The following is a 15443-nucleotide window of genomic DNA, read 5'->3' on the forward strand; positions in this document are numbered from 1 at the left end:
TTCTTCCAATCTTCTGATCATCTAATCCCATCTGATCACATCCATCTATGCATGCATCCGGCCATCCCCATGTCCACCCACTCACGCGTCCATTCATGATAGCTATTTTCTGAAACCACATTCCTCAGCCTGACACACAGGCCCTGAACATGTGACCACAGCTTGTATCCCCAGCCACAGCATCTACCGTTCCACCACTCAGTCTCCACCAAGATAATTGCAGTCCATGAACCTGTTAGATGTTATTAAACATATTTATTTTATTGACTTGAGCAGAAAGAGTGCGGAATGGAGGGAGGGAGAGAGATAAAGAAAGGCAAACAGAGAGAATCCTCATCTACCTCTCTTCTCCCTATTCAAATGCCTACAACTGCTGGGGATGGATCAAGCCAAAGCTGGGACCTGGGAACTTGGTCTAGGTCTCCCACATGAGTGGCAGGAACCCAAGTACTTGGGCCATCACTCGCTACCTCCCAGGGTGTGCATTAGCAGGAAGCTCAAATCTGGGATGGAACCAGGACTTGAACCCAGGCGCTCCAATAGGGGGTGAGATACAAGTACCTTAGCCACTGGGCCAGAGGCCCATAGCTGCAAGCGTGCTTTTTTATTGTATTCTTCACTTGGGCTCAAGTCTTTTTCTTTTTTAAGGAAAAATGTGTTTTTAAAAAGTGTATTAGAAAGAGAACTCCCATCTAGTAGCTCACTCCCCAGATGCCCACAGTGTCTGCCAGCTTAGACCAAAGCCGGGAGCTGGGAACTCAGTTCAGGTCTTCCACAGGGACCCAACTACTTGAACCCTCACAGCTGCCTCTCAGGGTCAACATTAACGGGAAGCTGGAGTCAGGATCCTGAGCAGGGTGTTGAACCCAGGCACGGCAGTGTGGGACCTGGACGCCTTAGCACCAGGCTAAATGCCCGCCCCAAGATAAATTGTGTTCATCCTTCAAGACCCAGCACTGGGACCTCTTCTTCCAGCTTTGCTTTTCTGGTTCCTTAAACTGAACCTCCTTCTGGGGGTGGGGAGTGCTTTCACAGCAGCTCAGGTTCACCCCCACTCCTCACACTGGCCCCCAAGTGCTGGTTATCGTTTTCTCCCTGAAGGGAACCCCATTTTCCTTGTCTCTGCCTTTCCTAATACTAACTACCCGACACATAGTTAATGCCTAATGAAAGCTTTATGGTGGAACCAGTGATAATCACAATTGTTGCTGTTGCTTGTCTGCTTATGTACCGGTCAGTGTGCACCTCACCTATGTTATCTCATTCAATTCTCTCAGCCCCATGGATGGCACTATTAGTTCATACAGATGAGGGAACTGAGACTCAAGACTGCCTCTTAAGAGGCAGAGCTGGGGCCCAAACTGTTTAGGGCAGAATGGAGGACAGGCAAAAGTAAAATGTTGACCCCACACACCAGGAACTCACACTCTGAACTGAAAGACAAGAAAATGCGTGCCCACCTGTGAGTGGGTCTGGAACCCAAAGGTTGGGAGTTGGCCTCCACAGGATGGAGACTGGTGGATGGAGAGAATATCTGGATGTCTCAGGCGCCCTCTGTCCAGGTAGCACCACCATCTGGTGGCCCTTCCCTAAAAGCCCAGAATCCCCTGTGCATTCTACCAAGAAGTGTCCTACACCTGCAGTGTGTTGACACCTGACCTCTGCCTTGAGGTGCCCAGAAAACACTGCAGGCTGTGCTATGTTGTGAGGTGCAGTAGGGGGTACCTTTGCCAAGCTGAGGGGAGTGGTTCAGGCAGACTTCCTGGAGCAGGCTGGAAGGGGAGGCCTGAGCGGTAAATAGGAGTCAGCAGGTGAAACAGAAGGGAGCAGTGTTGACCTGGATGAGTTGAAAAAAACCTGGACACAGATTTTTTTTTACAATGTATTTATTTATTGCAAAGACAGAGTTACACAGATAGAAAGAGAGACAAAGAGAGATCTTCCATCTGCTCACTTACTCCCCAAATGGTCGCAACAGCTAGGGCTGGGCCAGGCCATAGCCAGGAGCCAAGAGTTTCTTCCAAGTCTTCCACATGGGTACAGGAGCCCAGGGAGGTAGGCCATCTTCTGCTGCTTTCCTAGGTGTATTAGCTGGGGGGAACTAGATCAGAAGTGGAGCAGCCAGGACTCAACCAGCCCCCATAAGGAATGCCAGCACTGCAGGCCATGGTTTAACCCATTGTGCCACAGCGCCAGCCCCTGGCCACAGATGTTTATAGCAGCTTTATTCTTACATCATTACCCAAACTTGACTCTACCATGGGGCCCTTCAATAGGTGAATGGATAAGTCCTCGGCAGTCTACCTACGGCCTAGGGCATTACTCAGCCCTAAACAGAGAGCAGCTTTGAAGCCGTGAAAAGGCAGGGAGGAACCTTGAATACACACCGCTAAGTGATTGTATTCCGAAAAGGCTCCATACTGTAGGGCTCCAGAGCTCTGACCTTCTGGGAAAGCAGAAGTGTGGAGACTCTGAGACTGTCACTGGTTTCCAGGGCCCAGGGCAGGTAAGGATGACTGGGGGGAGCACAGGATTTTTAGGGCAGTGAAACCGTCCCCTGGGACTCTCTCATGGTGGATAGATGTCAGGATGCACCTGTCCTGCGCTGTAGTCTATGCACCAAGAGTGAACACAACGTGAACTGGGGGCTGGGTGACAATGCTGTGTGTCCTGTAGCTTCGTCAGTTGTAGCGGAGGCACCGCTCTGGCAGAGGTTGTTGGTGGCGGAGGCTGTGCACGTGTTGAGAAAGCATATATGGGAAGAGTCTGCACCTTCTGCTCAGTTTTGCTGCGAACCTGGAACTGCTCTAGAAACATAAAGTCTAGGAAAGAAAAGGGAGGGGATTAGGTTGCAGGAGTGCTAAGTTTGGGGGAGGAGAGAGAAATAGAGCGAGCTGCACTTGAGGTGCTGAGAAGGAGATCCACGAGGTTGGAGCACAGAGATGGGGTGAGCTTGAAAGGTGTGGCTGATTTGTCAGTGGGGCCAGATCAGGGAGGGTCCTGGGGTCACATCAGGACTTGGGGTCACAACAGGGGGTTTAAGCAGGAGTCTGATTGGCTGGCTCCTGTGAGGATGGGTTGGGAGAGGGGCTTGGAGGCAGCATCCTGGGCTGGCCCCTGACTGCTGCTTTCTCCCCGCCCACTCCTGTCTCCTCCCAGAGTTTGTCCGGATGATGTCTCGCTGAGGCTGTGAGGGCCCCTCCAGGATTGCCAAGCTCCCACAGGTGGGGAGGAGAGGAGCCGGAGCACGCCTCACCCCACCGTAGCTGCCGAGAGCCCGGGATGAACTCGCGGACGGGGCCTGCCTGCACCCCGGGGAGGTGCCCACCCCAGACCCCCACCCCTCCGCACTGTGAAAGACTCACAACTCCTGCAACTGGAAAGGGGGGGCGCCCACCGAGGAGGAGGCCACAGTGCCAAGCCAGCAGAGTCGTGCCAGGCGCCAAGTGCCATGTGCCCGGCCGTGGCCGGCTGGGTGGGCCAGGGAGCCCGCCGCGCAGCAGGCCCCACACAGCATGTCTGCCTGGGCAGAGCCTCTGGCTGCCCTCCTCAGCTCTGTGCCCGTCCCAGCTCGCCTCAGAACTAATAAAGTATTTCCAAGAGAAAGACAGCTGGGGTGGTCTGTTTCTTGGGCCTGGTTAGGCTAGGCACACATGCCCTGAGCACCAGCTCCGTGCCCCAAAGCACCTGAACACGCCTGCATTCAGCTTGCATTCACGGACTGCTTGTTCGATACCCAGCGGCTTCCGGTCTCATGGCATCGGCTGGTACCTCCAACTGAAAGGGAGACGAAGAAAGTAGTTGTCTAGCCAAGGATGCGGCTGCCCCCCACGCAGTCGGGCTCTCTAAGAAGCGGACAGTGGCTGTGGGGTAAGTGTCCAGAGAGGTCTGCACCACTTCCTGCCCCCGGAAGTTTTTGTGCTGTCAGGGAGACAGACACATCTGTGTGTGTGACGACAAACTGTGACCCTGCTGTTAAAGAAACACAGGAACCTGCGGCAGGCATGACAGGGAGGCCCGGCCTATTCTGGGAGGCAGGGGGCAAGGAGGGCTCTCTTGAGGAAATGAGGAGGGTTTGGCCCTGGAGGAAATCCCAGTGTGTGAGAGGAGACAGGTGTAGAAACAGCTGCCATCCTCCCTCCCGTGGGGGAAGCAGGATGGAGGGGTTCAGTTAGGCCCCAGGCCCTAGTGTTTGACCTTGGGCCAGTCATGTTCTGTCTCTGAACCTCAGCTTTCTAACAGGTAGTATTGGGAGAGAAGGAATGATGGGATCAGTGCTCTCCGTGTTGATAACGGAGCTGTCAGTCACAGACTGCAGTGGAATTGTGCAGTGGAGCGACATGGAGCAGCTTCATTATTGCTGCAATTGATTCCTGTTAGAGAAGGGTTGCGGGAACACAGAGGAGAGGTTGTGGGGCATAGCTGAGCAGGCGCGCAGGGTGGCCCACGTACTCCAAGCCACCAGTGCTCTCCTTTAGAGCAGGTAAGAATCCCCTGGGTAATTTGTGAAGCCACACACCCCAGCGGTTCTGATTCTGCATTTAGGATGGGGTCTGCACATTTGCATCTTTCTCAGCCCAGAGAATGCTGTTCTGCCGGCGTGGGCCGCTGTCTGAATCACCCCAGGCTCCTGGGAGGCAGGTGTGCTTCAGGCATGGGGAGAGGCTGTGGCACTAAAGACTGGATGGGGCTGGGAGGGGAGGTGGAGCATGCCCTGCCCCCTCTGCTGTGACGGGGGAGGATCCTTATTCTCAGGCCAGGCAGAGAGTGTGGGCCGCAGCCAGAAGCCAGGGTAATCCCCATGTCTCTGAGGCCAGCGAGGCTGGGAGCTCCAGATTCACTCTAATAATCCAATTCTGAGACTAAGCCCTTGGCTCTGTGCCCTGCTGGGCAGGCCTGCAGACCTGTCTGCCCCCATGCCAGCTTAGTTCTGCCCGGATAGCCCACATCCACGCCGCTTCAGGGATGTGATGGCCTAGGAGGACAGATTGCAGAGAGAGGGCCCCCGTGGACATCCCCGTCAGCTAGCAGGGGAGGCCTGGGGGCACCACAGGGAGAGGGGAGAGGACGAGGAGACAAGGACACCTCTGTCTCTGGTGTGTGGCCTCCTAAAGTCACAGACACAGCAGAACCTTAATGCTCAGGGCACAGGGCAGCCCAAAGGCTGGGCCTCTGCCTCCTTGGACACCAAAACTGGAATGTCTCCTCTTGAACTTGACTTGTGTTCCGAGGTTTCCTAGTACTTACTTGAAGGAAAAGTTCTACGACTTTTCAAGAACTGCGGTGCTCTTTCCTAAGAGGGAATTCTTTCTGCCGCCTGCACTGCTGCCCTAGGACAGGTGTCTGGCCTCGCGGTAGCAATACCTTTTGCCAAGATGCCTGCATCCTGCATCGCAGTATCCGGGTTTGATACCTGCCTGTGGCTTCCTGCCAATGTGCATCCTGGGAGGCAGTAATGGCTGAAGCACTTGGGTTCCTGCCACCCATGTAGGAAACCTGGATTGAGTTCCGAGCTCCCAGCCGTGGCCCCAGCCAGGGGCCACTGTGGGCACATGAGGAGTGAACAAATGGATGGGAGCTTGCTCGCTCTCTTGCTCTCCCCGGCTCATCAATTAATTAATTAAAAATAGTAATACTGGTGGAGCTGCATGTGTGTCATCTTCGGAGAGCTCTCATTGCCTGTAAGGCCTTAAACGGAACCCGCGTTTGCCTCTCCGGGACTGACTGAGTCTGATTTGTGCATTCACTCATGCACACACTCAGCTGTTATTTACTGAGCTCCTCCTGTGTGCCAGGCCCTGTGCCAGCGTCCCTATCCTCACTGAGCTCAGATCCTAGGAGGGGAACTAGATCAGAGAACAGTCGGTGTAAGGGAGGGGCTGACCGGGTGAGCCTGGGCACGGTTAGGGTACCTGAGGAAGGGGTAGATGTGCTAGTTCCTGAAGGATGAGCAGTGCCCGGTAAGAGATGAGGGCAGGGAGCGTTTCTGCTGGAGGGAACAGCAAGTGCAAAGGCCCGGAAGTAAGGGGGAGCACCTTTGGGTGCTGATTAGAGGGAGGAGCACAGAGAAGTAACTCATAGGGAGGCAGAGCCTGACCCCACGACAGACCTTGGCATGTGGAGAGGGTCAGGTGGGACCTCTTAGGAGCTGCCACCTTAGGTGAGCCGGGCCCTGGGGCACAGAAACCCTGGTGCCTATGGCGGACTCGCCTTGGTGACAGATCTATCCAGGAGGTAGAATAGGACAGGATGGCCGAGGGCAGCCAGGAAAGCATCCCTCAAGAACATGAGCTCGGATCATAAAACCAAAAACTAGACGTCCAGTGTCCCTGGGGGAGGAATGGGCTGCCACTAGGGTCTTGCCATAGGATCACATTTGAGTCTGATCGCACCTGGAGCCCCAGCAGGTGGTTTGCTGGAAATTCTAGGGCAGAGGAGTGTGTTGAGCTTAGCAAATGCATGTTATCAGCACAGTCCAGGCTGGGCGATGCTGCAGGCCACAGCTCCCTAAACGCCTGCAACAGCCAGGGCTGAGTCAGGCCAAAGCCAGGAACTCCATACGGATCTCCCGTATAAGTGCTGGGGCCCACGTAACTGGGCCATCTTCCACTGCTTTCCCAGGCATATTAACAGGAAGCTGGATCAGAAGTGGAGCAGCCAGGATTGGAACTGGCACTCCAATATGAACCTGCTGCACCACGATGCCAGCTCCTAAACAACAAAAACTTTTTTTTAAATTATTTATTTATTTGAAAGACGAAGTTATAGACAGGGAGAGGCATAGGCAGAGAGAGAGAAGTCTTCCATTCGCTGGTTCACCCCACAAATGGCTGCAACAGCCAGGGCTGGGCCAGACTGAAGCGAGGAGCCAGGAGCTTCCTCTGGGTCTCCCACGTGGGTGCAGGGACCCAAGCACTTGGGCCATCTTCCACTGCTGTCTCTGGTGCAGTAGCAGGGAGTTGGATGGCAACAAAAACATTTTTAAAATTTATTAGAGAAACAGCTCCTATCCACTGGTTTACTCCCTGCAAATGCCTGCAACAGCCAGAGCTGGGCCTGGCTGGGAGCTGGGAATTCAGTATGGGTGGGAGGGACCTGAGCCATCACCTGAGCCGTCACCTGCTGCCTCTGAGGGCATGCATTAGCAGGAAGCTGGAGTCAGGAGTGAAACTGGGCCTGGATTTGGGATGCAGATGTCCTCACGGAGTCTTAGCTGCTGCACCAAATACCCGTCCCTAAAAGCTCTTCATCCATCCTCCCACTCCATCTTTGCAACCTCCTCCTTTTCCTGATGTGAAAACTCAGATTCGGTAATGGGATATGACTTACCAAACTTAATGGTAGAGACCGAGGCGCTCCCTGTGTTCCTACGTCCAGCAAACCGACCTTAACACAGGGAAAAGAGTCTGAGAGATGATGGTAAAAAAAAAAAAAAAAAAAAAAAAAGAATGAATGTGTATGGGAGGCTTAGGGTGCCTTGTCAGTCACTCTCCCGAAGTTGCTTTACACGTCCTCATTCCCAGCCCCAGGAGACAAAGGGTCCCCATCCCCTCGTTCACAGGTGAAGAGTCTGAGGGCTAGAAGGGAAGTGACCCAGCCTGGACATCTGGCACAGTGCTTAAGATGCAGCCCGGGACACTCACGTCCCACACCCTCGAGCCCGGGTTCCAGTCCCGGCTCTGCTCTCCATGCCAGCCTCCTGCTAATGCTCACCCGCGAGGCAACAGTGATGGCTCAAGCAGTTGGGCCCCAGCTCCTGGCTTCCACCTGGCCCAGCCCTGGCTGCTGTGGGCATCTGGGGAGTGAACCAGCAGATGGGAGATCTATCTCTGTCTTCCTGTCTTTCCAATAAACAAAAGTAAGTTAAAATTTAAAAACAAAACAAAACAAAAAGACAACAAGGGAAGTGACCTGCCCAGAGCACCTTGTTGGGAAGGCGCTGGCTTTTTCTGTCTCCCTCTCGCCCTGGCTGGCTTCTGCGCTGTGACTCACATCCTCCTGGGGAAGCAAAGACTCGCCAAGTCCATTCTCCCTCCCATGGAGCTGGAGACCTGGCCGGGTTTCTGGGGTCTCGTTGCTCGCTGGAGACCAGCACTGTGAGACTCTGTTCGCTGGCTCCCTGCCTCTCGGGGTGACCCTGGTCCCCTGGGGTCTAAGGAGCAGAGACTCCAGGCCAAGGAATCTTGGCACAGTGCGCAGCCCACCCACCTCAGGGTCCTGGGGCAGCGAGGCTGGCCAAGGAGAAGGCCACGCTGGCCCCCACCCCTTCTCTGTGTTTACCTTTTGAACTTGTATTGTGAGCTTATCCCAAAGGGGGGATGGAAATAACTCATAAACTTAAAATAGGTAAGACTTAATTAATAGCCAGCTTTGTTCTTCTGATCCTTATCTGTACAGGAAGACACACCTCTTTTCAGTTTGGTGGGTCAAGGTGAAGTGCCTCTGGGGGCCCATAGGCGGCTGCCGCATCTTCCGATTTTGAACTCTGGTCCCCGTCAACTGTTCCCCGCCCCCGGTGGAAGGGTTTTTCCCCACTCCTCACCCTAAGCCCGTTACCAGGCCTTGTCTAGTAGTCAGGTTGCCAGCATTACGTGTCAGGCCATGACTCCTTAGAACGCTTTCTTCTTGGGTGACTCAGCGGCTGTGCACTGAGGACTTCCTCCGGTCCAGGCGCTCTAATTAGATGCATCTCACAGATGAGGAAGCTGGGGACCCAGGGTGGAAATGTGACTTTCCAAAGGCCACATGGCTCAAAGAAGTCCTTATGCCCTCCAAATACCGCTGATGATGATTTAGTGAGCAAATCGCTGTGTGCTCAATGGTCCCGCAATGCTAGTTAAAAAAAAGAAAAATCCATTTTTAAATTTTCCTTCTTTGAAAGATCTCTTTTTGGGGGTGGGAATTTGACGCAGTGTGAAGAGGTCTCTTGGGACACCCCCATCCTACATAGGAGTGGCTGGGTTCAGATGGTGGCTCCACTCCCAATTCCAGCTTCCCACTAAGGCGCACCCTGGGGGGCAGCAGTGACGGCTCAAGTAGTTGGGTCCCTGCCACCCAGGTGACAGCTGTAGATTGAGTTCTGGGCTCCTGATTTCAGCCTGGCCCAGCCCCAGCTGTTGTGGGCGTTTGGGGAGTGAACCAAATCTTTCTCTCTCTCCTCTCTGTCTCTGTCTCTGTCTCCCTGTTTCTCTGCCTTTCAAATAAATTGGGGAAACATTTTTTTAAATGCCTTTTTATTTCTTGCAATCTAGAAGAATAAACAAGTATTCTATGTCAGAGAAGGAAGCGGAGGCTCAGAGAGCTGACTCCACTCAGCCAGTGTCTCACAACGATCAACAGTGGAGCTGTAAATCACACCAAGCTGTATCTGATGGGTAGCCAGGCTCAGAAAAAACTGGACTTTGGCTCCTAATTGGGTGATTCTGGAAAATCACTGCTCTGTCTGAGACTGGATTTCTATTCCTGGTCTCTGGTTTGGATGGAATTAGGACAGATCTCATCTTTTTAAAATTCTCTTCTTGGGGCAGGCATTGTGGTACAGTGGACTCAGCTGCTGCTTAACCCAGCAATCCATATAGGAGCACCAGTAGGAATCCTGGCTGCTCTGTTTCCAACCCAGCTCCCTGCTAATGCACCTGGAAAGCAGCAGAAGATGGCCCAAGTGCTAGAGCCCCTGCTACCCATGTGAGAGGCCCGGATGGAGTTTCTGGCTCCTGGCTTTGCTCTGGCCCAGTCCTGCCTGTTGCAGCCACTTGGGGAATGAACCAGCAGATGGAAATTCTCTTTCTGCCTTTCAAATAGATAAATAAATCTGCTTTTAAAAAAAAATCAAGTTAAAAATTTTTCTTCCATGTCATCTGCATTTTCTACAAAAAGTGTATCTCCTGGCCAGCACTCTGGTATAGCAAGTTAAGCTGCTGTCTGTAGTGCTGGCATCCTATATAAGCACCGGTTCACGTCCTGGCTGCTCCACTTCCAACCCATCTCCCTGCTAATGTGCCTGGGAAAGCAGTGGAAGATGGCCCAAGTGCTTGGGCCCCTGCACCCACGTAGGAGACCCAGATGAAGCTTCTGGCTCCTTGCTTGGGCTTGGCCCTGCCCTGGTGGTTGCAGCCCTTTGGGGAGTGAGTCAGTGGATGGAAGACCTGCCTCTCTCTTTCTCCCTCTCTCTGTAACTCTGTCTTTCAAATAAATAAAGATAAAATCTAAAAATAGTGCTTCTTCCTTCCAGAATTAGAAAAAAATAACTGCTGTCCATTTAAAAGCCATCTCATTTAGTCCTTACAGAACCATGCCAGGAGATTCTCATTTGCACTTTGGGAGAGAGGAGGTGACCCGTCTGGGAAGCCACTGAGAATGGAACTGAATGAATCCAGTTCTATCTGACCCCCAAATCACAGTCCTGGAGGGCAGGTCCCCCATCTGAGAGAGTTCTGGAGGGTTCTAGGAAAACCAGCCTTGGCTGCAGGAGCTGGGAGTGCAGCCACTCGGTGTCCTTGGCTCTCAGATTGGGATGACCTTCCTGAGCAGGCAGGAGCCCAAGGCTGTCAGAGGAATGGCTGGGCTCACGGCCACCTGGGGACCGACACCCTTCTCAGCTTTCTCAGGGCCCGGACTGCCTGCCTTCTAGAGGGCTGGCCCCCGGGAAGCAGGCCTCGGGCACTTGGGAACCCCTGCAGGGCAGTGGCAGCACACTGGGTGTAATCCTGCCCAGGCCCAGGCCCTGGTCTGGTTTGGCAGGGGAGACCCTCACCCTTCTATATCCTGCCCTCCTGGGTCCGCTCTTGATAAACCTGCAGCTGCTGGAAATCCGACTCCCTCAGCCCAGTCCTCGCGACGCTGCCCCTGAGCCAGGCTCTCTCAGGTGAGGCCCTATTTTCAGGCACCAATCTCTGCTCACAGGAGCAGCCCCTGCATTCAAAAACTGCCAAACGTGGCATAGCGGGTAAAGCCGCCACCTGCGACGCTGGCATCCCATATGGGCGCAGGTTTGAGTCCCTGCTGCTCCATTTCCAATCCAGCTCTCTACTGATGGCCTGGGGAAAGCAGAGGAAGATGGCCCAAGTGCTTGGGGCCTGCTACCTACATGGAAGACCCGGAAGAAGCTTCTGGCTCCTGGCTTTGGCCTGGAGCTGTTGCAATCATCTGGATAGTGAACCAGTGGATCAAGATCTTTCTTTCTCTCTGTAAATCTTTTAAATAAATAAATACATCTTTTAAAAAATAAGAAAAGCTGCCAGCCCCTGGCCCTGGGGCCTTTGAATTCTTCAGTTATGAAGTAGGGATAACGAGTTAATGCGTCTCATGTGGTGTTAAGATTCTCACGTGGCCAGGACACAGGAAGGGCTGAGTGAATCAAGGGACTCAAGATTTCTTTTCTTTCCTAAAGATGTATTTATTTGAAAGGCAAAGTGACAGAAAGAAAAAGAGACATCTGCCAACCACCGGTTCACTCCCCAAATGACTGCAACAGCCAGGGCTGGGCCAGGCCCAAGCCAGGAACCAGGAACACCATCTGGGTCTTCCACGTGGATGGCAGGGACCAAGCACTTGAGCCATCATCTGCTGCCTTCCCAGGTGCATTAGCAGGGAACTGGATCAGAGGCAGCGCTCAAACCAGCATTCAGATACGGGACACCAGTGCTGTCAGGGCGAGCAGCGGCTTAACCTGCCGGGCCACGGTGCTGGCCCCAAATGACTAATACTTGCGTCAGGAAGTCCCCTGTTCAATGCTACTGCATGATTCACCAGCCCCCATGGCAACTGGCTATTTTCTGGGTCCACCTGCCGAAAGGGGTTTGACAAGGCCGGAACCTCCACAGTTGACTTGTCGAGAGCTCCATGGGCCGTGCATTCCTGAAAGCAAATGAGCCACTTCAAAAAACTCATGAAAAAATGGAATGTACAGATCAGTTTATTCTGGCACAAAAAATGTTTGAAATCCATGTATATGAGAGGTCCTCAAAAAGTACATATGATGAAAAAGCTATGCATGGATTTCAGTGTTTCAGAACCACAAATAAACTTATCTTTTTTTTTTTTTTTTTTGAAAGACAGAGTTACAGAGAGACATAGAGACATAGAGCCAGAGAGAGACAGAGGTCTTCCATCTGCTGATTCATTCCCCAAAATGACCACAACGGCCAGAGCTGAGCTGATCCTTGGCCAGGAGCCAGGAGCTTCTTCCAGGTCTCCCATGTGGGTGCAGGGGCCCAAGGACTTGGGCCATCTTCTACTGCTTTCCCAGGCCATAGCAGAGAGCTGGATCGGAAGAGGAGTAGCCAGCACTTGAACTGGCTCCCATATAGGATTGCTGGCGCTGCAGGCTGGGGATTTAACCCACAGCACCACAGCGCTGGCCCCAACTTAGCTTTTATTTATTTATTTATTTATTTGACAGGTAGAGTTATAGACAGTGAGAGAGAGACAGAGAGAAAGGTCTTCCTTTCGTTGGTTCACTCCCCAAATGGCCGCCACAGCCGGTGCTGCGCCGATCCTCCAAAGCCAGGAGCCAGGTGCTTCCTCCTGGTCTCCCATGCAGGTGCAGGGCCCAAGCACCTGGGCCATCCTCCACTGCCCTCCCGGGCCATAGCAGAGAGCTAGACTGGAAGAGGAGCAACCAGGACTAGAACTGGCGCCCATATGCGATGCCGGCAATGCAGGCAGAGGATTAACCAAATGAGTCACAGCGCCGGCCCCCAACTTAGCTTTCAATTCCAGTTTTCCGTGAACTTGTGGAAGCGCCCTTGTAGGTCTCAGCTGCTTACAGGACCAGGCTGGTCTAAGTTGCTGAAAGCAGAACTCGAGAGGAGCTTCTTGCTTCAGGGTAACCATTGGCTGAGCATTTTGTTTGTGTCAAGCGCTAGTCTGTCAAAAATAAAGCCAGATGGAGCTACAGTTTTAAGAGTTGATCATGCACACTAAAGAACAGCCCATGAACTGGAAGACGGCAAACCAAAGGTGGCAGGAAGTCGCCATTTATAGCAGGGATAGCGCGGTTTATAGTGCATCCAAGAGGAAACAGTTTGACCTTTTTTTTCGGACGGGTTGTCCTATATTCTTTCAAAGGCAGAGCTGTGTAAGCTGAACTGCCTACAGCCGATTGGTTTAGTCCCACTGGATCACGTGGATAAGGACAAAAAACTTGCCTGTGTGTGGTTTATGTCTGCAGGTCACATTTTGGGGGCGCTCAGGATGACTTACATTTTGGTTATGGATATACGTCCTGGGGTATCTAAACGGTAACCTCCCTATTTACCTATTCACATTAGAAGCTGAGTGACTTTATTATGTGCACTGCGACCTTCTCCTCCTTCCTCCTCTGGTTGAATTATCCTCTTTAATCTTTAGAGCTGCCCTTTGACATAGAAACTGTGATTATCTCTATTTCACAACTGAGGAAGCTGGAACCCAGAAAAGCACAGTGTCTCTTGATATCACCCAGGGTTAGTTCTAGGACCTCCTCCTTCTGCCCACCAAATCCGAGGATACTCAAGTCCCTTAAATCAAACAGTATATTTGCATATTACCCAAAACATCCTCTTGTATACTTGAAATCATCTCTAGATAACCTATAATACATAAAACAATAACACAAGTCGTTACCCTGCATTGCTAAGGGAATAAAGACGAGGAAGAAAAGGCTGGACATGTTCAGTACAGTTTGTTATTTTGGAATAATTTTGATCCATGTTTGGTAGAATCCACTGATGCAGAACCCATGTGCAGTGAGTGACAGTTGACTGTGTCTCTTGGCCAAGGCCACACGGTCGGCCAGCCATGGAACTGGGCACGGAACCCAGTCTCCAGGGCCTCAGAATGCACGTGCTCCTGAGAGATGGTCTGACCCACAAGCAGCTCAGTCTCAAAAAGGAGACCAGCAGGCAGTGGGAATTGGGGAAGATGGGCAGGAAGAGGGCAGCGTTGTTGTCTTCCATACGAGACCCGATTGAAGTCCTTGCTGCTCCATTTCCGAACCAGCTCCCTGCTGATGTGTCTGGGAAAGCGGTGGACCATGGCACGAGTGCTTTTGCTTCTGTTACCCATATGGGAGACCCAGATGGAGTTCCAGGCTCCTGACTTCACCCTGGCCTGCCCCTGACTATTGCAGCCATTTGAGGAGTGCACCAGTGGATGGAAGATCTTTCTCTGTCTCGCCCTCTCTCTCTGTAATTCTACCTTTCACATAAATAAATGAATATTAAAAAAAAAAAAAGGGAGACCAGAATCCTTGGGACCTGGGTGGCCCAAGCAGGCATGGAGTCTAATAAGCCCAATGAATGGTGTCTGGCATTGTATCTCATCCGCCCCCCTCTCCTCCGAGATGATCAAAGACCGGGGGGTATTCAAAGAAGACCAATTTTCAGCTTTTTGAGGGCTCCCTACTAGTTTAATCCATTTCTGTGACTGTATCTCCTGGACTAGCCTGCGAGGCAGAGTTACAGAGAGAGAGAGAGAGACAGAGAGAGAGACAGAGAGAGAGAGGTCTTCCATCCGCTGGTTCACTTCTCAGATGGCCCTAACAGCCGGAGCTGGGCCAAACCAAAGCCAGGAGCCAGGAGCTTCTGGTCTTCCACGAAGGTGCATGGGTCCAAGCACTTGGGGGCTCAAGCACTTGGGTCATCCTCCACTGCTTTCCCAGGCCACTAGCAGGGAGCTGGGTCGGAGGTGGAGCAGCCAGGACACAGACTGGTGCCCTTACAGGATGCTGGCGCTGCAGGTGGACACATAACCTGCTACCCCACAGCCTGGGCCCCTGGACTAGCCTCCCCTGGCAGCAGTGCAGTGTGCGGGGCAAGAACGCGGGCTCTGCAGGCCTCTGCATGGGAGGGAGGGCAGCCCACCAGCTCAGGGCCTCGGTCCTCCCTTCTGCAAGGAGCCCTGCTCTGAGGGCTCTGCAGGCCTGGGCACTGTCAGGCAAGCCTTGGAAAGATACCCCAGGGGCATGGGAAGGAATTCTGTGCATTCAACCCCCCACTGATAGCTTCCATTTTGTTACCTGGGTTGTTTTGTGGCACAAGTCACTGTTCTAAATAACTGATTCCTGGGTTGTTCAGAGTGCTCTGCAGGGCCTGGGTGTTTCTGCTCACTGCAGTACAAAGTTCACTGCCTTGCACATAGTAAGCAGGCTTGTCGGATAAAATGCAATCCGTCCAGTTACACTGGCACTTTAGGTTTTTTTTTTTTTTAAAGGATTTATTTATTTGAGAGGCAGAATTAGAGGCAGGGGGACATTTCCATCTGCTAGTTCACTCCCCAAATGGCCACAACGGCCAGGGCTGGGCCAAGCCCAAGCCAGGGGCTTCATCCGGGTCTCTTGCGCGGGTGCAGGGGCCCAAGGACTTGGGCCATCTTCCACTGCTTTCCCAGGCCACAGCAGAGAGCTGGATCAGAAGGGGAGCAGCCGGGACTCGAACTGGCGCCCATGTGGGGTGCGATGCGCA

At 52.8% G+C, this 15443-nt stretch overlaps 1 protein-coding gene and 1 long non-coding RNA gene across 7 annotated transcripts in view; one reads left to right on the top strand and one right to left on the bottom strand.

The window, feature by feature from the left end:
* The window catches only part of CABP1 (calcium binding protein 1), a 70405-nt gene extending 66799 nt beyond the window's left edge, over positions 1-3606 (top strand). For all 6 annotated transcript variants that reach the window (XM_017349513.3, XM_051835861.2, XM_051835862.2 and 3 more), the window contains one exon: positions 3160-3606. In XM_017349513.3, coding sequence (XP_017205002.1) covers positions 3160-3185 — 26 coding nt within the window. In that variant the 3' untranslated portion in view covers positions 3186-3606. The remainder of the gene's footprint in view (positions 1-3159) is intronic.
* On the bottom strand, positions 1869-8680 carry LOC127484758 (uncharacterized). The gene is made up of 5 exons (XR_007911970.2): positions 8543-8680; positions 7714-7837; positions 7330-7386; positions 3688-3777; positions 1869-2822 (listed from the first exon to the last, which is right to left on the bottom strand). It is a non-coding gene; the product is annotated as an uncharacterized lncRNA (long non-coding RNA).
* Between the last annotated feature and the right edge of the window lie 6763 nt (positions 8681-15443).

Source organism: Oryctolagus cuniculus, chromosome 21, assembly GCF_964237555.1.
Source record: "Oryctolagus cuniculus chromosome 21, mOryCun1.1, whole genome shotgun sequence".
In the NCBI taxonomy this organism is placed as follows: Eukaryota; Metazoa; Chordata; class Mammalia; order Lagomorpha; family Leporidae; genus Oryctolagus; species Oryctolagus cuniculus.